Consider the following 21,681-nt stretch of genomic DNA (forward strand, 5'->3'; position numbering starts at 1 on the left):
TCTATAATTATCCTTGCATATTTCATTAATATTCACTAAAATCGCCATTGCATCTTTATCTTGAATGCTGTGATTCGATATTAAGCTATGAGCTAATAATCACCCTGTCTTGATAATTGTCAGCAAATCATCAAACTTATCCAATAGTTTTTCATTTGTCACCCTAACATGGGTCTTTAGTTCATTTGTTTTTACTAAATTATGATTCTATAGTCATGTTTATGCGTATTCCCGCATTTGGACGGAAGCAGGAGCCCCGATCCTTATTCTTTTGAGGAAAGTTAGCATGATTACACTGATCGCAATCTATTGTTAAAATGCTCGTCAATCGTTTTTAAAGAATATATCTATTTAATATGTACTTCCTGCTTTAACAAAAGAACATGCAACGTGTTATATTACAATCCGGCGTAGAAAAACTTGTTCATGAATCAGAAGACAAACAATGTCGATGCGGTATAATGTTATAACCACTATTACAAAACAATTAGAATGTATATGACAAGATATGGTCATTGGATAAACAGTTCTTTCATTTAAACAGGTTAATTGGACGATTCTTTCTGTAAAGATATAGAGATACATATACGTATACGTCAAACAAGATGTTTAATGTATTGCCTGTCGCAATTTGCAAATTTGTTTTAGAATCAGACAATCTTTTCCTTCTCATTTTATACTAGCTAAAAAGAGACACAATGCTGTCTGATTAGTTCAAACACGTAAACGAATGACCCAAAGTCGTTGATAGAGGTTATAACTCTTACCTATAAACTACCGTGGCTGTATAATTAACTGTAGTAATAAAATAAATTATATTTGATAACATTTTTGTCTTTAAACCCAACTAAAAATAATCTCATTATCATATATAGACTGATGACATAATTTAACCCTTTGCCCGAAAAAGGGCAGGAAGGACACAAGGGCCGAAATTCTTTATCGATTTACGTCAAGTGGTCTAAATCATTCAACTGTTACGGCGTGGGTAGATGGAAACTATCTGTTTTTCCTTTTTACCGATTCACTTTTTATTGAGCTCCCCCTTTGTTCAACGGCGAAGAGATAATGTTTTGCGAATGTCATCTATATCGAAAAAAAGACGCAATACAGAAAAGTATGTATAGAGCCAACATAAAATGGAAACGACGAAAAAAAACCGGCTACAATTTTATCTCGCTAAAAATATATGTTTTTTGTCTGAGCTCTTAACTATGTTTCAATATTTGCTATTATATGAAAATAAAATGTCTGTATGGAGGTAAATACGAAAATAGTGGGTCCGGGAATAAAAACTATTTTCTATGAAAAATACTTACTGAGTATTTTACTATTTTAAGATATCAATAAGCTAAATTGAACTTATGTAACTAATGGATCAACCTTATCACTTCCTGATATTTGAATGACTACCTTTATACTGTTGAGCGAGACAATTTTTTTGCCAAAATTTCAATTTTGCAATGCTAAGTAATGAAACTCTAACTTTAAAATGATTTTAAATGGAATTTTCAGTCAATTTAAAATCATTATGACAAGTCACCATAACCAGTATAGATTAGGGTTGATGAACTGGAGTCTTCACAATCAAAGACCATCGGCCATTCACAAGCAGGCGAAAGATGACAAAGTAATTATCCAGGAATCATATCTTATAATTAATTAAGAAAAATCACTAATAACACAAAAGAAAGTGGAAAAACAAAATGTTAAAATGAACTTACCCAATGCTGAAAAAATATATATATTAATGAGCAAAGCTGTCACTACATTACACTGTTTACAATCTGACTATGTGGCAATATGTTCAGAGCCGATAAAGTTGAAGCACACAAGCAGGAGAAAGATGACAAAGTAATTATCCAGGAATCATATCTTATAATTAATTAAGAAAAATCACTAATAACAGAGAACCAAGTGGAAAAACAAAATCTTAAAATGAACTCACTCAATGATGAAAAATATATAAATTAATGAGCAAAGCTGTCACTACATTAAACTGTTTACAATCTGACTATGTAGCAATATGTTCAGAGCCGATAAAGTTGAAGGGCCCTCAGTCAATAGAAATGAAATAAAGAGGATCGAGTTTATATTCGTCTTTAATAAATCGCTGATAGGGTTTTCCAATAAATGGAAACGCTGCCGAGGCATTCTCCAGGATTTACAACGGGTGCTCGTTTCTAGTAGAAACGTTTAAATTTAATTCAATTTTAAAATAAAGAAGATAAATTTATGATTTTTGGTATAATTAGTTTTTAATAACAGCTCTAAATCAGGAAATTTAAAGAGCTAATAGGGGGCTAATAAGCTAAAAGGTATCATAGTATCATTCTAAAATATTGTTTTTTTGATTTTCAGTATCTGGTTACGGCCGAATCACTGCGAGCCTTTGAAGAAGCGAAGCGTTCCAAGCTGCCACAGATCATTCAAAGCGGGGAAACTGATGAGACCATCAAGAGGGCCATCGAGAGAAACACTTTGCGCCGATCGCTCATCCGTTATGAACCTAGAAGTAAGAAACAACCGTACAAGACTGATAATTCTTTGGTGGAAAGGATTAAACAGTTGACTTGTAATGTTGACGACAATGTCTCTACAGGTAAAATATTCTACTTTGTTAAGATTATATTGGCGTTCACATATATTCAGTTTTGCATGTAAAACAGTACTCAAGCAAGGTTGGGGAAGACTCTGTAAATAAATTACTCATGATGGAAATTAAAATTAAACACAAGCAAGCATCAGTTGATAACAACAAAAACCTACTTCAAAAACAAAAAAGAGTATCATTTTAAAAAATATTATGAATATTCTTAGTCAGGGCAATGTTGCTGTAGAGTTTTCAATAGATAACGTGTAAACTCCATGTCAAAACACCGCCATTGTCTAATCCTGCTAGTAATCTTTTTTAGTTTCAGTTTTTTATATATATTATAAAGTCTCCTCTTTACCAACGACAGTTTATCTGGGCTGAACCTACTGTTTAACATGGGCTCCGAACCACGGTCCTCGGCATTGGCCTACTAACTTAGAGCTCAACCCAGAACACATCCGGTCTTACCCAGCCTGGTTACTGGCTTGACTGGAATGGTTATTCCTTGTAGGATTTTCCACTGTTGACTGTAACGACATATACAATTACTATAACATACATAAAGTACATCCATGCCCCAGCAAGATTCGAGCGACAATAGGCGGACCGTCCTGTCGCCTTAACCACAGCGTAACCAAGCCGGCATTTTCAGTTTTTTTTGTTTTATACGGACAGCTACATTCTGTCTTTTTTTGACTGTTATAAATTAATGAGAATAAAAAGTCCGCTCCGAGTGTAAAACTTTCTACAGTTTACATTTTTTACGAATATATTATATACTTTAGAATATGAAGATTATTATTAGGATGCTGTAGATAAGATCCTCGATGTTGAATTGTATTATAGTATACCTAATTGTCTGGCAATGCCAATTAATAAACATAAATTGATTTTACTATTGAAATATTTGAAGATTTGAATATATTACAAAAGACTATTTATCATTTCTCATCGTATATTTTGCTATTCTATGATATTACGTAACTAACATAAACTAGACTACAGGAAAAAGAACAAGACGTAGTTTTTTTTATTATTATTTAATTAATATATTGTTACTAGTCGTTTCCGTCTAACTTAACTTAACTTAACTTTAACTTACTAGTCAATTTGTCTTTATGATAACTTAAATCAAGGTATATAACTAGGAGGACCCATCGGCCCTATCTCAATCTCTGGTGAAATAATGTTTATACATGTCACTGCTGAATTTTTTAATATATGCACCTCACTACACAACACTACACAAGATCAGATGGTTTGATACTTTCGAGTCTGTGTCCTGTTCTGGTGGTATCCAATAGTTGTAATATTTCAATATTCGTGTGAGAACAGAGTCTTTCCTCATGCCCCCTTGCAATTCTCTTGATTTCTTGATTGTCTGTGTGTATCTGAAGGTCTCAACGTAGGTAATCAGTCCTATAGTATTTTTGTGCACCCACAATACCTCTCAGGATTTTGTTCTGAAAAATTTGTATTTTATTTATGTTACTCTTTGCAGAACATCCCCATAATTGAACTCCGTATGTCCATATAGGTTTCAGTAATTGCTTATATAATAGCAACTTATTATGTACTAATAATTGTGATTTCCTTCCAATTAACCAGTACATTTTCCTATATTTCAATTCCAGTTCTTTTCTTTTCTTCTTTATATGTTCCTTCCAGCGAAGTTTTGCATCCAGATTCATTCCAAGATATTTAGCGTTGTTGCTATATGGAATGATAGTATTATTTAATGTTATGGGTGCTTGTACGGCCTGTTTATAGGTGAACTGCATATGTACAGATTTACTTTCATTAATTCTTATTTTCCAAGCTTATGTCCAATTATTTATATTGTCACTTGCCTGTTGTAATTTTCGTGAGGCTTCTTCACTATTGTCTCCTACAGCTATAATCGCAGTATCATCAGCAAATGTAGCCATCGTAATATTTTCCGTTTGTAGTATATCACAAGTGTAGAGTAGATAAAGCATTGGTCCCAGTACACTTCCTTGTGGTACAGTACTTTAGCTTCTTTTATTGTAGAGTAAGCTTCTTCTTGTTTGACCCTAAACATTCTGGTTGTAATATATGATTTTAATAGTTCGGTGTGTTATTTTGGTAGCATTTTCTGTAATTTATGAATAAGGCCTTCATGCCAAACCTTATCGAAAACTTGTGCTACATCTAAAAATATAGCTGATCATACGTTTTTACTTGCGTAGGCATTTTCAATAAGACCTGTTATTCTGTGGGCCTGGTCAATTGTTAAGTGCTTTTTAATAAACCAAAACTGGTGTGTTGGTATTAGATTTTTTCTCTCTATGATCGGTTTTATTCTTTTCAACAGGGGTTTTTCATCTGCGCGTTCTACTGAGCTGCTATATATGGCTATGAGAAATTGATGAAATTTAGAAAAAAATAAAACATCAATTTTTAATTGTTAATAGGAAAAATAAACAAATTATAGCGAAACTGAGGCTACATGTCCATATTAATGTATTATTAACAACATTTATTCGAAAACTTATCTAAAATTAAAATATGTTAACTAACACTTTTTAGGATGACATATTAATTTGTATATATAAATGTTAACATCACGATTCCTAGTGGTTATTAAAAAATATAATATATAAGCATATGCATTTGATAAGAATATGTAAAGAATAGTGGATAGTCACATTGTTGGTGACAGTATTGTACATGTTTGGAGTATGTAAAGTATATTGAGGCCACTATATAAAAAATATAAAATGACAGAAGAAGAATCCAGACATAAAAAAGTATATTGGTGGTTTGAAAGACACCGAATACAAAGGAAATATATCAACACTATTTCAATATACATAATTAAATATATTGATGAACATGAACAACAATATTGAACATCAACTATATTTTGGTTCTTTCAATTTCATTTATGTTTTCAAAACCATAGTTAAACCCTTTTAATTATATTATTATTAAGTTATTAAAGAAGAAATCTATATTTGGAGATTTGGGAACATAATAGGGATATATTGATACAAGTTTGATTTTATTTTGAGTTAAGTTTCAATTCCATTGGTTCTTTTAACATATTGATAATTGTAATCGCATTGTACTTAATTATTACCTTAATTTTAGCTAAATTTATTTCTCCACGAAATACGGACATGAAAACGATAAAAAAGATTAGGTTCTATGTTCGACTGTATATATATATATATATATATATATATATATATATATATATATATATATATATATATATATATCGAGGGGATCTTTTCAAAACCATAAATATCCATAATAATGTTTCTATTTAAAACTCAGTAAAAATTAACTCATGACAAATATATGCTAGATAAATATAATCAGTTGTCGTTATCTTATTAGTAACTAAAATTGATACAATCAAATTTCATATCAGTTTCAGTATAAAGTGCAATTATTATAACGGTATTCTCATGGTTACGTACATTAAGATAACAATTTAGGTTAGAAAAAAACTCAACCGAAATGTTATTGACCCCCCATATTTGGAAGCAGGAAGTTTCCCAACGAGCAGGTTTGTTCCAATGTAATATAAAAATATATCGATAAAAACCAGAAGAAAACGCACAAAAAACACACACTTTGTCACTGCCTACTTCGCCATTTTTCTGCCTCGCAAACGAGTCTTTTATTAGATTTTCTTTCGTTTTTTTTGTCTCTTTAATTTCATGGCGAACGTTAAGTTCTCGACTGTGTTTTTATCGCGCTTATTTAAATGTTAATGACTAACTGACACCTTAAAAAATGCGTTTATTTTCGTTATAAATTTCGGCCCCAATGAATACCTAATCACTTTAGTTTATTAGTATGGGTCAATAAAATCTAAATTAATGTTACTTCAATTTTAATTATTAACAATGATTTATACTTTATCAAATATATAGGATCTTGTATCGTGTGGAAATCCTGGTCAAGGAAGATGAGTTTTTTTCAATACGAAATTAATATTTTATCCGAGATATGGAGAAAAGTAGTAGCTAGTGATAGACTGTATTTATAATAAAATATTTCTTTCAATATAATTTTAACTAGACCATGTGTCATCGAAAAACAAAACACTACCAAATAATTCCAGCCACTAAAACAATAATTGATTATAAAAAACGTTTATACTTATATTAATTGATTATACTGCTAAAAAGTTAAATTTTAGTACTACTTTTTCAGTTAGATATACAAATAGGTAATATTATGAGATAATTCTTAATTTAAACAGTATCTTTATGAAATTTTAGGAATATGTAGAAAGTAAAGGGAATCATCACTAAAAATCACCACTGGGTTTATTATAGCTCGTTCACGGATATGTTTCAATCAATGTTTGTTCATTCTGTTTCCAATGTATAATAATAAAGCTAAGGAAATACTTGTATCGTACTTAGAGGCAAAACATATTACCAAAACGCTCTTTTAATTCCTTTATAATATCGTGAAACTTTTCATTGAAGCTGTTTAGTTAGCCCTAATCCTCAAAAGATTCGTGAATAAATTTGACACCTGTCGGATCATTAGGCTGTGAATTATAGCATTTTAAGTGAATCAACTTTTACAAAATTGAAATAAAAAAATATTGCTTTTTGAAAGGAAAAAATACAGTTGAAGCAAAACACTGTCCCAGGAAAATCAACCATCAAGGATTGGTATACTAAGTTTAGACGTGGTGAAATGAGCACCGAAGACGATGACGCAGGGGACGCCCGAAAAAGTTGTTACCAACGAATATATATAAAAAATCCACAAAATGTTTTGAATGACCATAAATTTAAATTGAATGACATAGCAGACACTCTAAAGATATCAACTGAACCTGTACATCATATCATTCACGAATATTTGGGTATGAAGAAGCTCTGTACAAAGTGGATCTGGACGTTTAGCGTTATTGAACCGTTTGAAGGGCGAAATCGACGAAAAACGGCCGCCTTTTAAGAAAAAGAAAGTGCTGCTTCAGCAAGACAATGCACCATGTCACAAGTCATTGAAAACGATGGCAAAAATCCATGAATTGGGTTCGAATTGCTTCCTCATCCACCGTATTCTCCAGATCTGGCCGCCAGCGACTAATTCCTGTTCTCAGATTTCAAAAAAAATGCTCTATAGAATGCTCTAGAATATTCTTATAATTGGGACCAAGATTACTCAGTAATCTTTAAGTCATTATAACTTGAAGGAATATAGATCCACAAAATCGTCTTATAGGGACGCCTCAAATTTGCAATAAAATTGGGCCTTACTGCGCCGCCAATTGTTTTAAACTATAGGCATATTTCAAGAATAAAACATATATGATGACGCTAAATTATTCTTGTAAATTCAAGTTAAAATTTTGTATACTATAAACGCAATATCGAAAACTTTCTCTAAATATATGTAATTTTAAAATAGTTTTTCTTATAAGAAATAAAAAGAAAACAAAAAATATGTATAATAACAAATGTAATTTATTTATTTATCTAGATAGCATATCTTAACAAATCTAGATGTGTTACAACTATACAAACATAGGTTGAAAAAGATTGAATATCACTTCAGATTCTTTACATTTTTACTTTCATTTAGGCTTCATTTAGTCTAAACTATAATGAATATATCATATTAAATCAAACCAACTGAGCTGCTTTTACTGAATACACCGATAATAATACACAATACGAAAAGACTAAGAAGATAAATAAGCGCTTTGTATAAGATATAAACAAGCCAGGACACTAAAAATTCCATCAGTATCTCTGCCTAAAAATGGTCACATTCATCAGGCGCTGATGACGTGAAAACTGCCGAAGTTAACGAAAATTTAAATCAAACAAAAACTAGTAAAAATACATTTCAAATGAACAACGACAGAAAAACTTCAATAAAAATATTTATTTAAATATATGGTATATCAATTCATTATGACTTGATGAAAAGTATTTCTATTTGAACCACAGGTGAAAATCATCATTATCATGGACAAAACGTTAAAAAAAAAAGAAATTCCCATCTTGAAATTCTTTATTATTTACTTTTTAAAATCCATATTTAGACTAAAACTGGATCCCTTAAAACAGAACGCATGCTATTCGCATCCTTTACATAACAGAATATAATATATTTTTTATAATTTAAACTGCAATTTCAATAAAAATGACTTCCTGGGGAAATAGTAATAATAATTGGATTTAGTAACCAATAAAGCATAAATGGAAAACTTGAGTACAACTGACTTAATGTCAGAATCGTTTAAGTTAAATTAAATTGCCCTTCTACATTTTATTCTATTTATATCTTGTGGTGGTGAAGTATGCAGAAATATTAAAAAATTGAGAGTTGATATAACCTCTAGGTTAAAGATAGCTTATCATCAGCTTCTTGAGTAAACTAATTTTAGAGTATTACACCACAAGTTGCTACGTAAAACTGAGTTAAATTATTGAAGAAAAATGCTAATATTCAAACTATTATGGCAACAATATGCCGAGACGTATAATATATTATGAATTCCTGATATTTTAATATTCATAAGCAAATGCATGTGGGCATGATGGAATTTCAATCAGTAAACAATGGTGCGGCGCTTAATAGAATATTTATCAGTAGGTCCGTGAATAAGTTCAGTTTAAAATCGAACTATTAGTGTTAGAAAAAGTTAATTGAGTTATAATAGAGCTATTACAACACAGAAAGTTATAGTAATAACAACAACAACAAAAGAGGTACCAAGGTAAGAATTGTACAATAATAATATTTAACATTGTAAGAGAAAAAATAATATAAAATATGTATACATTTGAGGTTATCACATCAATATTAGTTATGATTAATTCTCGCTATTTAACAATAGATGGCTCAACTGGTAATAAATTTTTCATTATAAGGAGTTACTTTTTTATATATTATAATTTAGACGTATAACAATATGCAGTACTAATTCTTATTATACAAATATGTCAATATGTCAATTATTCCTAAAAAATATATGTATACGCAGACTTTTACTTAGTTATTATTTTATCAAGAAAACTACTGCAGAAAGTCCTTTTATTACTATGGAATTTCATCGGAAATATTTTCTATCTGAAACGATCTGTAGAGTTTTGTTTTGATGCTTCAAAAGCGCTGGCTTTGATTTGAATGACAAAAGGCTTTTGAGGCATCAATAAAATGGTAACGATAATGAATTCGATAGGTTTCAATCGATAGGAAAATCGTCGCGAAGCAGCAGAATAATTGTGAAAATGTAAATATCAACGATTTCCAGGTTTGGAAGCTATTAAAATGATTTAATCACAAATAAAATCGCTCAAACCTGTGTCAAAAGCGAGATATATCGAAAGGCTCTTTTGCATATTTGAAATGCTGCTTTATTACGCGAAAACGGGGCCGTTTTACATTATATTGTTACCGATGATGTCATTTGTCAATCACAGCACATCAACAAGGTCAACACCAAAGCCACTCAAATAGAGCAAATCCATTCATGGTGAACGCTAACGACTATAACTCTATACATTAAACTAACTATAAATTAAGCAAGTACGAAAGCAAGTTAATCCATCAGATCTGAGATATTAATTTTCTGCCTAGACTATTTTCTACCTCATCTTACGTAACCAATTTACGCTCCAAAAATATCTGCCTAGTTCTAAAGCATCCAGTTTTGCTAAAAATCAAAATTGATTCAAATAAACAATTTTCTTACATCCTAAAGTTTTCAAAAACTACAGAAAAGATGGGAAACTTTTCGATTGATCGAAATTATGTTTCCAACGAAAGGAAAACAAAGAAAAATTGGTTACACTTAAAATACAAACTACCAAAACTAAGTAAATATGCTAGATATAAATTATAAAACTAAATGAGAACATCTTGTCATTTGTGCATTACTATCATTACTATTTGCAGCATTTTAAAACTAAAAATATTATCGGTTATGGTTTTTACAGCAAAGATAATGAATTTATTCATTTACAGATACATCAACTCAAGAACAATCATCCGAAACATCCGAGGAACCTTCTCAAGACGTTTTGGATAGCAGGTCGAGCCCGCCTGGTGAAGAAGCGAGAAACACAGCTGACGTTAACACACTTGCTGCTAACAAAACACCAGACAAGAGCTTTTCCCCCTCCTCATCATCTACTACCTCGTCTAATTCTAGTTCAATGTCGCTGAACTCAAACTATCACCAGGTAAAGTCATTCTAATGAAATATATCAAAGCAGATTTTGAATAATTGACATTATTTAACAATTTTACATTGTAGGTGAGAAAACTATCGGTCGCTGGAGAGCCGATATTGATGGTTGATTTAAAAAGAGTGGACAACATACCCGATATACAGAATAATTTCAGGCGTGAAACGAAACCTTTGCCTGATATTGGTAAGTAGTACAAATATTTTAGTATAGAACACAGTACAAATATTCTTAACTCTAGTCGTATAATGTAACACTACCATCTTAAAGAAAAGACCACATGGATCGACGTAGTCGTTGTCCTGCCTAGATAGCTTAAGTATCAATAAAATTATGTTTGAATACCGTTTATACCTTCGTCCGCCAGCTTCCATTTGAATATCTTCGAAATGACACTGTTTACCGAATTTCTCTCTATGGAATAGTTTTCCGAGTGTTGATGATTCCAGTTTACAATACTCTACGGCTAAGAAACTAAGCCACTACCGGTACCTGTGCTTGGGGTGTCTTTTCAAAGCTTGAATGTTTTTTACTTGGAATAGTTTATGGGCTTCTAGCTTAGGGGTCTTTCAGTACTTCTATCCATTTTTTGAGATATCACAGCTTCGGCTGCGATACTTTTAATTTTATTAACTCCAATTAACTACTCCAAGGAACGCTTCGAGTAAGTGAAGAACAAATTGCCAATCCAACGTTAACCTATCTTCTTTCCTTGATTAATTATCAAGATTCCGATTAATTGAATGAATTCAAAAGGGAACAGCCTTATAATCTCGCCAAATTCCTACCGACTGCACCAGTTATAAAATGTGAACGGTCCCGGAAAACAAAAATTATTAATTTACTTTAAAAAACTATTTTATTTAATGGAAAGAAAAGGCGACTTGTTGAACGGCAATACAAGGCGACGCAGCTGGTAAAAAGAGCAGCCTAGAAATCACCCCAACGTTTATTTTAGATGTCCCACTCGTAACACTACTCAAAACAGATAGAAGCCCCTCAGATCACAGTACAGTCCGTAACTAGCGCAGTGTTAGTTGCTGACCATAAACATATAAAGACATAGACGAGACATTTATATGTATCAGAACATTGTTAATCCATAGGATTTATTGAAAATCGCGATTTTCAAAGATATTTTTGCAATACTATTAAATATTGAACATTAAACAATTCGGGCTATTTCTAAACTAGCATACTAACGATATTAATTATCCATAGTAAGATACTTACACAAAAGATTAGTTATGAAAGAGCATTGCAAAGAACTGTTACAAGTTTGAAACACCTTCCATCCACTATAAATTCGAATATGTTGAAACTTCGAATAACCTTTAGAAAGAATCACACTCTAAATTCTATAATCGAAGGTATATTAAATTTCACAAATAAAAGCAATATTGATAGACAATCTATATTTGTACTTTTATCAAGTTGCTTATTCATCTCCATTATGGACTATTATGGAGCTATGTTTCATCCATTGTCACATATCGAGGCAAGAACTCGGGTTTATTACGCTAGATCATCTTCAAACACTGCTCCGAATCATCAAGTCGTCATTGTTTTTGGTCAAAAGTAAACTCGCGTGGCACCCACTTTGCACAGAGCATACTCATATCCAAATATTTGTGATATGATATGATGTTCACGTTCAGTTGATATCTTTAGAGCGTTTGGTATTTCATTCAATTTCAATTTACGGTCATTCAAAATCATTTTGTGGATTTTTTAAATGTTTTCGTTGGTAATAACCTCTTTTGGGCGTCCACTGCGTTCACCGTCTTCGGTGCTTAGTTCACAACGTCTAAACTTAACACACCAATCCTTGTTGGTTGATTTTCCTGGGGCAGTATCCGGAAACTCGGCATCAAGCCAAGTTCTTGCTTCAACTGTATTTTTTCCCTTCAAAAAGCAATATTTTATCAACACGCGAAATTCCTTTTTATCCATTTTTTCACAACAAAAGTTGTTTCACTCAAAATGCTATCATTCACAAACTAATGATCCGACCGCTGCCAAATTTATACACGCATCTTTTGAGGGTTAGAGCTAACAAAAAAACATATAGATTTAATTCTAGTAGCGTTATTTAATTCTAGTAGACCTGTTCTCCTTAAGACTTACGACGTTCCAATCTCTTTAGTATTTTTTTTCCATCTCCTTAATGTCCTGGTCAAAATCGTTCACCTTCCTCTTCAATAACATCTCTCAAATTTTTCGGACGCTACTCGAAATGATACTGAAGGAAATGTACTTTTAGGCTTATTAGGCAACCTAAAGCTTGAAGTTCACTTAGCATTCTGACGATTTGTTTATAGTTAAGATATTTATGATTGTCTAAAAATGTATCTAGGAGCTGCTCAAAAGCCACTCTTCTTTTTAAGTGGCAGTCATGGTCTTGATTAATTCTTCCTTCACCTTTGCAGAGCATTTGTTAAAATAATCTGAAACGTTATATATGCAACAGTAGTAAAAGAAATCTAAAAAAATTTAGTCTCCTTTTTACCAACGAGGGTTTATCTGGACTGGACCTACAGTTTAATGTTCCGAACAAGACATCCGGCCTTACCCAGTCTGGTTACTGGCGTGACTAGGATGGTTATTCCTTGTCGGATTTTCCACTGTTGCCTGAAAGACATTTACAATTACAATTACACCCATAAAGTACAGCCATACTCTCGCAGGATCTACCAGTATTTCATGGAAGAGATTCTGATCACCAAGTTTAAGCTCCCTTGGTAGTCAACTCTTTTTGGTCGAGTGGTTTTCTTGGTCTCACCTATCCCATATACACAAAAGGAATGAGAATTTGAATTCCAGTTCATTCAAGTTCTTAGTTATGAATAAAAGTGTATCTATATAAATTGTGACCTAATTTTTATAATGATTTTGCATCGTCCTGGAGTGCTTTCCATGTTATTTTCGGTTTCAGAATACTAATGTAGATAGGGATCAGTTGAAAACGCTCAAACAGCTTTTATGTTGCAGGTCTGAGTAATTTATAACAAAAAAAGATAAGTTTAAAAATAAGCTCGAGATTTAAATACATTATTTTGCAAGTATTTAGTTTGTATTTCTCTCGCAATGGTGTAAAAACAATTCTCGTCACGTATTCTCTTGTCATATATTTGATATACATTCGCGCGTTTAATTAAATCCATATATTTCAATGGAAGAAAAATGGTGCACCGAGGATATTTTCGTATTTCGCCGCCAGGCGGAGTATAACTCGCATGACACAAGATCTAATAAACTTTATTAGACGGAAACCCATAGATCGTTTTAGGTCTAACTCATTTTTTATGTGCTCACTCGTTCTGCAATATTACCAACTCATATTTTTGTCTCGGGACCTTTTCCCTTCATTGTTTAAGGCAACTTTATAGGCCGAAAGAAAATCATATCGTCGTGATATTCAGGACAATATATTCGCAAGCTTTTTCTCTGGTACGAAGAATGTTTAGCATAAGCGCGAACGGTCATGTTTTGTCTTTATTGTTTTTATGAGCAACAGTACTTTGGCTGAAGAGCTTTTAACTAAATTGTGTTTATTTAGACTTAGCAGGTATACCGGAAAGTTATTACCGTTTTTTTTTCGGAAAAGCTACATAATTTTCAAGAAAATGAAAACTTTCGGCCATTTGTTTCTATATGTCTTATCCATCTTTCAGGCAATTTATGGATGCCATCTCATAAAAACTGTTTATCCTTTGGGCAAAACCAATCATTGAGCCATTTTCTAACTTCTTCGAAATTGGCCAAGTATTTTTTTACAAGCGCGTGTCCCACTGATTCAAAAAATTGATATTCGGACAGAGCAAGGCCTGGAGACTACAGCGGGTGCAATAATATGTCCCATCCGTGTGCTTTCAATGCTTCCTTGACTGGGTTTGCTTTATGAGACAGCGTGTTATCTTGCTGAAAAATCACTTAATGCATGGTTCAAATTGATCATTGGTTGTGGGTAGCGATCATTATTAACTATTTCACCAGGTTTCAACAGTTCATAATACACCACGCCACTCTGACCCCACCAAACACAGAGCATTGTCAAAATAAATGCACTCTTCATCACCCGCCACTATTCGATGCAGAAATGACTTTCGATCATACCTTTGAAGCAACATTTCACAAGCGATTCTTCGATTTTCCATTTGCCTATCATTCAATTGAATTGGCACCCATTTGTCATAGCTCATAATTGCGTGCTAATCATTTTTTGGGCCACATTTAACGGTTCTACCAATTGTTTATGAGTTTGGCTTGGATCTCCGTCCTATAACTCTATTAGTTTCGTATCTTCAACATTTTCATAATCATTTTTGAAATGTATGCTAATACATATATATATATATATATATATATCTAAATGTTTAAATTATTATGTCCATACCCTGTAAATTTTCTAAAAGTCTTTTTTGTTTCAGGTGGTCCCCATAACCAGGACTTCCCGGATATACCACGAGCTGTTGCTAATCCTCCGGATTTTAGTCATAATACCATCACAAATAAGATGAGTTCATCGTCGACTACAAGCGAATCAAGAAGACAATTCCTTTCTACTCTGGCCCCACTCACCGCGTGTGTTACTTTAGGGATGGGCCACAATGAAGACTACTATTATAATATGAATAATCATCCTCATAATCAACCAGGTATATTTACATTTTTAATACTGACACTTTTTATTCCCATTCATCCAGCAATCTTTCTTCTGCAAAACTGCTCTAACCAGCTTGTTTCTGCGCGGGTACCATTTTTATAATTTCCTTGGCTTCTTTTCTAACAACTCATAGAAGACCATGTTGACGGTACTTTATTCGATTTGTAAATATGCTCAAGCAGACTATAAAATCTTTTAAATAGAATTTTTCCATAGGTTGAATGATTGTTTCTGCTGGCCAGTTTGTTCACTTCAAGGGCATTGAAAGGTTTTTGTTATTTTATTGCGGTTTATTCGTCTATTGTTGGCTCATCATCAGGAAATGAAATTTTTGATTTATATACGAATTCCAAAACAGGAAACAAAGATTCCAAAAGCATTGGTATCAAATTAGAGTATTTTTAAAAGCATTTTAGAACTGGATATTTCAATCTTGTTGACCATCCAGATGGATTTGCGAAATTGTCTTGCTGAATAAAAACTCAATATAGAAAAGATTTTGAAGCTTAGCTAGAAGTCACTCATTTCAGACAGATGCCTTTCCAAATTTGTTATTTCCGAAAACATTAAATGATACGTCTTATGCTTCCTAACTCACGCTAATCGACGCCAAAACATTGTATGGATTAGAGAAGAGGGTTGTCCCTATATGTGCATATACTGAGATATAGGGGATGCTCCATTATGAAGCTACAGCTGTCACAACTGAATAAACTGACCGAAGAAATGTATCAGAAATGGTCAAACATTATACAACTAATATGTATAGAATAATCACTGTTATAAAGACTACAATTCTAATCAGACTTGATAATATCTAAGTATATATAACTCTGTATAATTCTTAAATTTTCATATCAAATATAAACGTCTTCTTAATTAACCACTTGTGACAACTGTGCATTAAATATTGAAACAGAAACGTAGCTAAAAATTAACTTTAAAACTTAAAAAAAAACAGCAATTAGCACAATAATTTTCAAAAAATTTATTCAAAAAGAGTTAATTTTGATAACCCTGAAGCAATCATAAAAAATGTAGACTACATGTTGAAACAAAGATATAATGGCGAGAAAATATTTACAAGAATTATAGAAAAAATAGTAGTTAGCACAATATATTCAATAATTTTTATCCAAAAAGGATTAACTTCTATAATACTTAATTTATTACCACAAATATCGACTATTTATTGAAAAAGAAATGTAATAGTGAAAATATATTGTCAAAAGATGGGATATATCAACAATTTCTATTTACACAAAGCTAATTTTTATAAAACTTAACTAGACGTGAAATGAAATGTTAGATGATTGAATGATTTTTATTTTAAAATAGTTAATTTCTATAATAATTAATTATGGTAAATGTAAACTAAATCTTGAAGAAGAAACATAATAGCGAGAAAATGTTGATAAAAATTATGGAAATATTAATGGTTAGCATAATACCCTCAATAATTTTCATTCAAAAACAGTTGATTTTCATAAATATATAATAACATAATAGATACTATCAATTTTTAACATTCCAGGTGAACGATTGTCAGTTGCCAGCTCGGGAACAGAATATAGTTTAGAAGATATCGATGAAGGTCTGAAAAACGATGATGAAGATCACAAGAGGATCGCGCCTGATGTACTGGCAGGAACCCCATCGGCTTCTGAGTCAGGCGACGAACTGGCCATGTTCGTACAGCAAGATGCCGGCAGGATTGAGCGAATAAAGAAGAAGTATCAGCCATCCGAGCATTCATCAAAGGACAGCAAAAACGACGAGGACGATGAAAACGATGATTACGGTTTCAATAGGAGACCCAGCGTGCGCGGCATCAAGCCAAGATTCAGCACCACGACCGAAATCTTACAACAGATACAAAACCAACTTCAACCACCAATTCCACTACCTACAAAGGTAGTTTCCTATCATTTTTCAGATTTTTCAGATGATTCAGAGATTTTTCATTTCTTATAATTATCAGAACATTTTTTAAAGCATCATCGATTAATTATTATGTTGTATAGGTGGCGTGGCCTTATTATTCAGAAAGCGGATTACCAGACAACTCCAAACAGAAAAACGTCAATCAAAACTTCCCAGGTGCTTTCCAGTATCCAAACGTGCCAGAGGAGATGAAGACTCGAGGATATCCGCCGCAGTATAGACCCACGTCGTTGCAGGACGATAATCCGTATCAAAATTGTGCCAACCAAAGATGTTCTTCCAGGCAGGACTTGTACCACACGAGGTAAGGAATGTACCGAGCAGTGTTACGTGTCTTTGTTGGTGTGCATTCGATTGTATTTGCTTATAGGGGTAATGTAAATGTTTATTCTTCTATGGTTAGAGTTGCCAACGACTATTATCAGTCAGTGCCAATAAATCGCCAAAGAAATGGGAGACCTCAGTCGCCACCTCCGATGGACATGTCGAAGCAGTATCATCAAACTATGGTGTATATTCCTTACAATCATATTGAAGGGTATGCTTATTATATATGTTATAATAACACATTAAACTTGTTGGTAGATTAGTCAACAAGTGTCAAATAAAGTCTTAAAGGCTTATACTACCTTGGCGACATGAAAAATGAGTTTTATTTCAAGAAATTCTGTCGGAAAAATTGTATAATAAATTTCAACGAAATTTTGAGACTAATGTATTAAATACTTGCATATATTCTGGTCATTTCTTCGTTTTAAAGGTATTTATGGATAAATTAAATAAATATATTTAATCGGAATGTTTCCTGACAACACATTGGTTTGGCATCTGTCCAATCATCGATCGTTTTCGCACTTTAGCATTTTGAGGGAACATTTTTCCTACATTCTGATCTGTCCCATCGCAAATAAAAGTCTAAAAACGGTTGATTTCATCAACTACCAAATCGCTTGAAAGGTCTTTGAAATTTTTTGGATTTTCTTCCAATAGGTCTTTGTCATTTCATTAAATTCACTCTTAGAACATTTTTGCCATTGGCAATAAATTTAAATAAAATTTTTAAACTTTGGTATGCATATTTTACGAATATACAGACATTTTGTTTATATAAATTTTAGATCCAAGATGCTATTGTGTCATGGACGGCAACTGGGACATTTTTTTAAGAAAAAAGAGATTCAGATTTTTTTATCATTTAGTTTTGAAATCGGTATAGAAGTTAGAACGCAAAGAAGTAGACATATCAAACACTTATTAGCTTGTAATCAATGTTGTAAGTTAAACTGTAAACTGTTTTTTGTATATATGGGGACGCCGAGCTGCTTTTGTGTACTATGATGTAGTATCATATCATGTTCGCACCAGAATATTTTAACCATTAATATCTGAGTACCTCTAGAACCTGACCTACTTGACTTTATGACAGATTGATTATGACCACATTTGATTATATTAATGTAATATAGACAATATGGTCTGTTAGATGTTGTCTGTTGACCAGATGATGATATTCAAACTTTTTTTAGCTTTCTAAACATTCCCAGGTAATGAAAGCAAATATCTATTTTCGTTATATAAAAATCTCCTTCCTGCGTGGTTGTTGTACCATAAAAGGGTATTTTAGTGCCTTCTCTAAAAAACCTTTCCAAATTCTTTCGAGTTGATCAATTTCTCTTCTGTTCTTAGTTTACTTCGTAATACACCTTCCTCCATTATTGACACGCAATCATTATTTTAAACATCTCGAGTTCGTATTATATGTTATTTTTTCATTTTTCTAACTTTCAAAATAATTTTTATATTCATCGTATTTTTTCTAAATTTTTCTTTTTCTTTGTTTCTCAGTTTTATTCATCTGTCTTGATTTTTCACACTTGTTAAGCATTTATCATCATCATTCATCAATTCTTTGTCTTTTTGCTTTTTTTTTTAATTATTCTAGTATTTTTCGCGGTTTCTATTAAAATATTTCCTATTAGTGTTCTCTTAACACCATTCCCTTTATAATATATTTTTGTCAATATACTTCTTAACTTCTTTTTTTACACTGATTATTGTTATTTTCTTCTTTTCTCTTCGTTATTTCCCTCTTTTTTCTCTCTTTTTTATTAATTTTTTGAGATAATTTCATATATTTCTATGAACAGCAATTTCCAACAAAGGTATATTACTCAAAGTTGTTGTAACTATAAGTTGTAAATCGTTATAGTTAGTATAGGTGTACTATTTACTGGGAATTCAGGGCCTAATTAGACTTTCAAACTAAAGGAATTTATTATATTATCACTGATGCCAAATCCGACTTTCATAGCCTGTTCTCCTCCATCAGACCCAAGTTCAGCTGCTCCGGTCGTCATCACAGATCACCGTATAACATAACATAATTTAAATATCATCCTTAAATATGATCCTTATGAAGCCAATAATTAGTGGCAAAAATAAATAAAAAAAGGTAGTATAACTCCTTAAAACGTTACTTATCTTTATAATATTGTCATTACTGTTCTGTTAGGCTTATTGTTGTCCATTGTCTCAAATTACAACAAATTAAGCCGTTAAAATCATTGTTATATCAACCTTACAACAAATGATAATAAATGAACTGCCTATTTAGCTACCAGCCTGTTCAGTACTACCATCACACCGGATCGCCGGATTACGTTTCTCGAGTATCAAGTCAAAATCAAATCAACAAGAGGTACATCGAGCCGGTGTACCAATCGAGAATGCATCATCACGTAGATGACCACCATTACAATCCGAACGTGATGGCCCCTCCCATGCCACCTAAGACATTAACCAGAGTTCCGTATCCGAATGGGCAGCCTCCTCCTCACTTAATGGCTAGCAGAAGTGAATCTCCACTACCAGGTTTGTATTAATTACATTATGTGACATTCTTTTTGTTCCATAAGATTCAATAAAACGACTTTTTTGGAATAATGTACCTGTGGAACAAAAAACTCAAAGCGGATTTTTTGTAACACGTACCTTTTTAAGTTATGATGAATTAAAGTATTATAAATACATAAAAACACTATGAAGATTTTAAATCATTTTGATTTGTTTATATGACTAATTTTATTAAAAAAAATAGTAATATACATTTAGAAATAAACAATGAATCAAAGTAATGAACCATATATTTCGAAAAAAATGACAAAATATTAATTTTTCCTCTTATGAACAGTATAATCCTCTTTAATTACAAATCAGCAGTAATCTGATAATATTTGAACATTCCATCACCGCCATTCCAAGATTAGGGGGAGAAAATCGAAGTGGGAACGCAAGAAATATATTTTTAGAGACATTCTGCACTCTATCGTTTTAAATTTGTGCAACAAGTCATTCACTAAAAATTCGACATTTTTTACATAATTTTAACCTGGTAACCAGGCTTGGGCAGTCGATGGTGGCACGTCTAAACCAAACGATAGTCGAGTACTGAATGAATCGAAATACCCTTCAATAACATCCCAGATAAACGACTCGGGGCTGCCGCTAGCTATTCGTTATCGGGTTCTAGTTGGCGCTGCCGGCACCCGCCCGTGTTCAACATCTGGGATTATATTTCTGGGTATTTTGTAGAACGTTATTCCACGATGTAAAACGTTATTTCACAATGGGCTCGATTAAAATTTAATGTCTCCGGATGTCCGGAGCATTCTCAATAAGCAGAAGTACCTTAAATGGTGAAATTATGGTTAATCGGTTTAAAAAAAATGCGATTGGGGAGACCGCGTGTAACGAGCGGTTACTGTACCTAACAAATCAGGTAACGTAAAAATAACTATATTTTAACATATTTTATTGCAGGACAATTCTCTACGGCTCGATCGACTCAAACTCCCGCCCCATCCATGTCTTCCTGCGGCTATTATCCTTCGAATCCTCGATATCGTCCCATGGTTGGACCCGCTTGGCAAGGCGAGAGTAACTACGTTAAAATCAATCGGCATAGTTTTCCTAGTGTGGGACCAAGGTACTTTAACTCCATATCATCCACCTATTTTGTATTAGAATATTTTTTATCGAACAGGTATCCGCCAACTGATAATTTATCATTGACTGATAGCGACAGTCAACACAGTGGATCACTGCCGAATGGATACAGACAGTCAGCGGACATATCTGGATATATAACGAAGGATTCCATGCCAAATTCCCCAACCAAGCCTCGCTTCATCGAACGAGGCGTTCCGGAAGGGGCAGCAAGTGTATCTCCTCAAGATGTTTCAGGTAATGAAGTTAGTTAATCATCATTAACCACG

The 21,681-nt window shown here is 32.6% G+C and overlaps 1 protein-coding gene across 3 annotated transcripts in view; it reads left to right on the forward strand.

Annotated features, from left to right (window-relative positions):
- The window catches only part of LOC143202797 (uncharacterized), a 222,886-nt gene that overhangs the window by 199,365 nt on the left and 1,840 nt on the right, over window positions 1-21,681 (forward strand). Inside the window, exons 7-16 of one of the 3 annotated variants that reach the window (XM_076414599.1) lie at window positions 2,362-2,602; window positions 10,574-10,791; window positions 10,866-10,983; window positions 15,228-15,455; window positions 16,998-17,377; window positions 17,488-17,711; window positions 17,778-17,945; window positions 20,022-20,278; window positions 21,227-21,392; window positions 21,450-21,649. In XM_076414599.1, coding sequence (XP_076270714.1) covers window positions 2,362-2,602; window positions 10,574-10,791; window positions 10,866-10,983; window positions 15,228-15,455; window positions 16,998-17,377; window positions 17,488-17,711; window positions 17,778-17,945; window positions 20,022-20,278; window positions 21,227-21,392; window positions 21,450-21,649 — 2,200 coding nt within the window. The remainder of the gene's footprint in view (window positions 1-2,361; window positions 2,603-10,573; window positions 10,792-10,865; window positions 10,984-15,227; window positions 15,456-16,997; window positions 17,378-17,487; window positions 17,712-17,777; window positions 17,946-20,021; window positions 20,279-21,226; window positions 21,393-21,449; window positions 21,650-21,681) is intronic. The other 2 variants (XM_076414600.1, XM_076414601.1) reach the window with 2 other exon arrangements.

The sequence above is a fragment of the Rhynchophorus ferrugineus genome, unplaced genomic scaffold (genome assembly GCF_030347505.1).
Source record: "Rhynchophorus ferrugineus isolate W39M unplaced genomic scaffold, kcgeb_rfMv2 rfM9, whole genome shotgun sequence".
Lineage (NCBI taxonomy): Eukaryota > Metazoa > Arthropoda > Insecta > Coleoptera > Curculionidae > Rhynchophorus > Rhynchophorus ferrugineus.